Source organism: Aplysia californica, unplaced genomic scaffold, assembly GCF_000002075.1.
Source record: "Aplysia californica isolate F4 #8 unplaced genomic scaffold, AplCal3.0 scaffold00361, whole genome shotgun sequence".
NCBI classification, from domain to species: domain Eukaryota; kingdom Metazoa; phylum Mollusca; class Gastropoda; order Aplysiida; family Aplysiidae; genus Aplysia; species Aplysia californica.
Window position 1 is genome coordinate 756,738 of NW_004797631.1, and position 6,231 is coordinate 762,968.

Genomic DNA, 6,231 nt, shown 5'->3' on the forward strand with positions numbered 1-6,231 from the left:
CACACATCTACTTGCTTAGCACACGCGCACGCTTACATATCGTTACGAAATTAGCGTTAATTCTATTATAGCAACATGTTGCTTCTCTTCCAGGGAAGAAATACGAGAGGATGAGAGGGAAGGGAAGATTGCCTTCAACAGTGATGCCAGGAGTAGTCTAATGGGCACGCCCTACGTCATTGACGCTGGCCTTCCTCGCAATCCAATTGGTCGAACTGGTCTAAAGGGGCGGGGCAAACTTCTCCGATGGGGACCCAACAGAACGTGGGATCCCGTCATTACGAGGTTTGAAGTCGTGTGTGTGTGTGTGTGTGTGTGTGTGTGTGTGTGTGTGTGTGTGTGTGTGTGTGTGTGTGTGAATGCTTGTATGTGAGTGTGTATGTGTGTGTATGTATATATTGTGTGTGAATGCATGTATGTGAGTTTGTATGTGTGTTTGTGTGTGTGAACGCATGTGTGAGTCTGTGTGTGTGTGCATCCGCGCATGTGCGTTTGTGTGTGGATGCGTGTGTGTATTTGTGAGTGTGCGTGTGTGTGTGTGTGTGTGTGTGTGTGTGTGTGTGTGTGTGTGTGTGTGTGTGTGTTCTTTCTAATATAATAATAATAATGGGGACAGTAGTAAAATTAACACCCCCCCCCCACCTGGCCCAATACCCGTATCAAGGGCCACCACTCTATGTACACAATAACTTAGCTCGCTGTTATATATTATCCTCCCCTTGATAGCTGCACCAGGGGCGGTTTGTTAACTGGGCAAGACCGGCGGTGCCGGTCAGATTTTTCTCAGCTGGACTGTTGACAAGAGATTTATTGCTGATGATGATTTTCATTCAGTTTTAAGTAAATCCAAACAAACATGTATCAACATTCAAAAAGCACCTTGCCGATTTGAAGGCGCTCAAATAGAGAAGTGGGATTCACTGCTGTTTATTTGTCGCGACAGAGCCTCATTCCTTCACGTTTGTTATCGCGCCGGCTCGTAACTTCAAATCGTCTCCCCTCCCATCAAGCCGTCACTTCGCGGAACTTCGTAGGCTACTACGTACCAGACAAACACACGGCGGGCTTTGGCCTAGCGATGACGTCAGTCCCATGGACAAATCCATCGACAGCCCTGAGAAGGAATAGAGTCAATGAGTTTAGAACTAAATTGCCAAATTGGCCTCTTTGTAGCTTACAAAATTAAGATTGAGACTGTCTTGAGCAGCACAGACACATGTATTATTTTATCAGCAAAACATGTATTTATCATTCAGCCTTTCTCTAATTACTATCAGAACATTTATTGTTAGCATGGCACTAATCTTTTTTGTTTATTGACTTTCTAAGCACCTATATTTCCTGTTTGACATTTACTCATCGTTTTTTCCCCTCAAATAACTTACCTGGCCCATAGGAGTCTGGTCGGCGGAGGGAGGAATTGTCTAGTGAAGATATATAAGGAGAATTTTAACGAGGAGCGATAGGCACTCGGCTGTCAGAGTCTGGGCCAGGCCTACCCCCTCCCTTCTCTCCCCTTTTCCACCGTCACCCCAGCTAGACACCAAGTTCTATAATTAGCATTTGACACACTTCCCCACTTCGTTACAACACAGTGTTCTGTTCTGAGAAGTGAGAAGTGCGTTGAAGAAAAAAGTTTGATGATATTACAGTATAATGATCGGAAATTGTTGTGTGCTAACTTTGTCCAGCTTTGTATACTATCTGATTGTAGACTTGATCTTCTTGGGGCAGCGTCACTGGTACAGTATCAATTAACTTTTTGTCATCATACAGGACTGTTCTTATTACATATATTTAACGGGTCCAGTGCACGTTGATATTTTGTGTGGGGTTGTAGAAAGTACGAGTAAAGTACTGCAGGCCAGGACCAGCAGTTTATTGCCTCTCACTTTCAGTTTGTTTTCTGGCCTAGTAATGTGTTTTTTTCTGTGCCGATCATGTCAGTTTCTATTAATCTTCCATCATACGTTATTCATAATATTGTTTCTTGACACTACCGCATATTCTAGCTCTTTCACAGTATATTATTACAATGTTTACAGTGGTGTGTGTGTGTGTGTGTGTGTGTGTGTGTGTGTGTGTGTGTGTGTGTGTGTTGTGAAGGAAAAGAATAGTCGACGTGAATGACGGACGGTCAGTTCTATAAACCACGAGCCGCTACTGGCTGCAACGTAATTTCTCGTGGCTCACAGGACAAAATGATCTTTATTGGAACTGAGGCTTAGCCCAATTGGTTGCTTTTAAGCTTTTATCCCGAAAAATGCTTTTCTCAAGTTTCTTTGAAAGACAAGGAGAGTTTTATCTATAACTATAACCAACCAAATATACACACACCAATGATTCCAAAAACCTCTCCGATAAGTAGGGCAATGCCCGCTTATGGTGGAGGTCAAGATTTCTGGAAACCCCCGAAATCTGTGTTAGCCCGCTTGTCTTTAAAACCGAACAGTTTCCTTGTACTATTCTGCGCTGTGGAACAGTCCCGGCGGATTCAGGAGGGGGCGGAATGCCCCAACCCACCCCTAAAAAACCTTCTTCTTTTTCTTCTTCTTCTTCTTCTCCTTAACATTATTATTATTATTATTATTATTAGTAGTAGTAGTAGTAGTAGTAGTAGTAGTAGTAGTAGTAGTAGTAGTAGTAGTAGTAGTAGTAGTACTAACTAGTAGTAGTAGTAGTAGTAGTAGTAGTAGTAGTAGTAGTAGTAGTAGTAGTATTTGGCCTTAGCTCCATTAGTAGTAAGATTATTACTATCATTATTATCATTATTGCAGCTGCAGCAGCAGCAGCAGTAGTTGCATATTTATCATTACTATTAGGCTATTATTATTATTATTATTATTATTATTATTATTATTATTATTATTATTATTGTTGTTGTTGTTGTTGTTGTTGTTGTTGTTACTGATTGCTAAGCCTTGGTCCCTGTTGGCTTTGTGCAGATGGAAGAAGTATCTAGGCACTGACTCCCGGGTGAAAGGAAAAGACGGGAGGGACGTACTCGAATTCCTGGCTGTTCTCCGGAACGACACCAAGCAATGGTCCTTTCCAGGGGTGCGTTTGCAACAGCAACAGCAGCAACAACAAAACCAAAAACAGCAACATCACAAAACCAACAACAGCAGCAGCATCAACAAAATCAATAATAACAACAACAACAAAACCAACAGTAACAACAACAACTACAGCAACAAAACAAACAACAGCAACAACAACTGGATCGATAACAACAACAACAACAACAGAAGCAGCATCAGCAAAACCAACAACAGCAACACAAACAACTGGAACAACAACAGCAACAACAAAACCAACAACAACAACAACAACAACAACAACAACAACAGCAGCAGCAGCATCAATAACAAAACCAAGGAGTAGCAGTAAGAAAGACCGCAGAAAGAGACAGGAGCCCAGAGGAGGTTGAAAAGGAGGTAACGGGGTGGAGGCAGAAAGTGGAGACGAAAGCAGATGATAGAACATTGTTAGAGAGCAAGAAAGGAGGTGAAACGAGGCAGTTATAGAGAAGAGAATTTTCTGTCGCTATCCGAATTCGAACCCGGGACTTTTGAATTAGAGTCGAACACCACAACCACTCGATCATGAGAGCCCTCGTTCATCATATAGAAGACACAGTGGGAAGTAAATCACATGAGGCTTCACGGAGACGAAATGCTTAAACCAAGAGTGAAGTGCACAAGCTGGGCAGAAGATATTCAGAGATGTCTCCGGCGAGCACCCAGGAACTATTCGGAGACGCACTCCCGCGCACAGATGCACTGCTTTGGAGGGTCAAGCTGCATGTTGTTTGTCGCAGCTCACACATATAGCCACTAAGACTGTTGCAAATCAATATTTTCAAGAAAATTTCAAACCTAACTGCAAAATATCAAATTACAGGTGAAAACAGGGGGCTTGCCCCCCTGTACCCCCCCCCCCCCTCTCCCGATATTTTTACTTTGTCTAGAGGCACAAAGCATTTTCATTGGTCTATCTCCGTCGGAGACGTCTCCGGATAAAAACTGCGCACAAGCTGCGTACATTCGCAAGTGGAAGAGGACCCTAAAACTTGTTAAAATGTGGTAAAACTTCTCTCTGCCATAATTGGTTTAATTGGCCGCAGCAGAAGCCACAAGTCATCTTAATCTTAAATTCTTCAAATTCTTTTTTGTTTTGCTGGAGAAATATTTTCCTCTGCGGATGCATTGGTCATCGTCAGACATTGTAATGACGAGCTATTGTTATTATTTATATATAGAAAGCATATTGTGCAGTGAAGGACAAAGCTTGTGGCCTATATCCCACGCCCCATAATGGTTGGCACATCAGACGTTTGTGGAAATCATCCAAGCTGGATCCTACCTAGGGTAATGGTTCAGTAAAAATGGTAAAATGGTACAGGTCTAACGCCCCTATCAACACTGGTAGTATAAGAGGCAGGACCTCCAAGTTCAACGTCCATCCTGGAAAGGATAGAGCCAAATGAGAAATTTCTGTAAAGTGCTTTTTCCAAGGACACAACGCTGGACCGATTACGGGCCCGGCAGCCTAACCACTAGTCACTAGACCATGGAGACTATGGTATAGAAAAAGAACACACCACATTTTATATCAAGAATCAATCGACAGGAAGGCCATCAGTTAGATTCCAATTTATTGGAACATTCCCTGAATTGTAAGTTTCTTTTCCGTGTGGGTGGTTGACGGGTGCCCTAGTGTGGTTTGCTCCTTCTTTCGTATAAAAAGTCTATCGTCCGAATCTCTCCTCCTCTTTGTCGGTATGTTACTCTTTAGTAACACCCCAAATCTCCGGCACTTGTATGACCTTACTATATTGCAAGTGCCGTAAAAAAGAATACTGACACTGAATATTTTTTCCATCCAGGGCATGCGTCGCCACTCCGAAAACCATTTGGCCACGCTCAAGGTCAACTTCCAGGAAACAGGGCGGAGTCAGGAAGATTCCATTGAGAAAGTCAAGCAAATGCTAGAACCACTTAAAAAAGAGGTAAGGGATGAGGGGGAGTGGGTGGGTGGATGTGGAGAGCTGGGTAGTGGGAAGAATTTGGAGGAGGGAGCATGAGGGGGAAGAGGTGAGGAAAGATGAGGGAAAATGGAGAGGGATAGGGATGGAGGTGTGGAGCAAGGAAGGAAGGTGAGGTGGACGGGTAGAGAGGAGGGATTTGAGGAGGTGAAGGGGAGGAAAGAGTGGGGAGGGCATTGGGGAGGGCGTAGAGAGGTGAGGAGGAGACATTTTTTTTTCATAAAAAAAAAAAATCATCATCATCCATCATTATCATTATTATCATTATCATTATTATTATTATAATTCGTATTATTATTATTTTTTCGTGTTATGGTCATAATTATGATTACAATTATTGTTATGATGATAATGATGATGGTTGTCATTATTGTCATGATTATTATTATAATCATTATTGTTATTGTCAATATTATTATTTGTGAGGCAGCGCGGTAGAATCAGGCTCTTGTCAATTTTTAGTCATATAGAGGTATTTACATCATCTTAAAGCCTGTATACTTGTCTTTATTTGGATTTTAAAAATATCCTTTTATCTTGAATACAAGTCTAAATATTTGCGAATGAAGGAGGTGGAGTCACCTGTTTTCAGAGGTGAAACTAGTGAGGAAATGGCCGTCAAAGATGAGTTATTTCCTTAGCTTGAGAGTCTGTTATAAGTGAAAATTTACATTTTTTGTGCTTTAAATCAACGTGTTTCAGAAAAATCCTCTCAGAAATTAGTTCTTTAATGGACATGAAAGGTGTAGAGCTAAAAAACAAAAATTTGATAAAAATTCACAAACCTGCAGAAAAATGCAAGTTTCTTCTTTGATTATTTTGACGAAAGCCTGATTCCACCACGTTGTCTCACATTTTCTAAAATTACTATTTTTATTGTCATGATGATGATGATGATGATCAGAATTGCTCAGCATATGTCATCTGTCGCTTAACCAAGCAGCATGCCCACAAGACTGGCGTAAGGCACTTATCATTCCTCTCTTGAAAGCTGGTAAGTCACCTAGTGATATGACATCCTTTCAACCCATTAGTTTGACATCCTGTGTCGTGAAAGTTATAGAAAGGATGCACGCTGAAAGAATTTACTACATGTCAGAGAAGAATGAATGGATTGCAGATATTCAGGCAGGCTTTCGCCAAGGTCATAGCTGCATGGACCAGATCATCAGAATCTGTGAAGA

General features: G+C 41.7%; 1 protein-coding gene across 1 annotated transcript in view; it reads left to right on the top strand.

The window, feature by feature from the left end:
- Positions 1-6,231, top strand: part of LOC101848446 (transient receptor potential cation channel subfamily M member-like 2) — a gene marked incomplete in the record, with an annotated part of 82,665 nt that overhangs the window by 73,010 nt on the left and 3,424 nt on the right. The window contains 3 exon segments of the mRNA XM_013085273.2: positions 94-285; positions 2,946-3,057; positions 4,889-5,011. Coding sequence (XP_012940727.1) covers positions 94-285; positions 2,946-3,057; positions 4,889-5,011 — 427 coding nt within the window.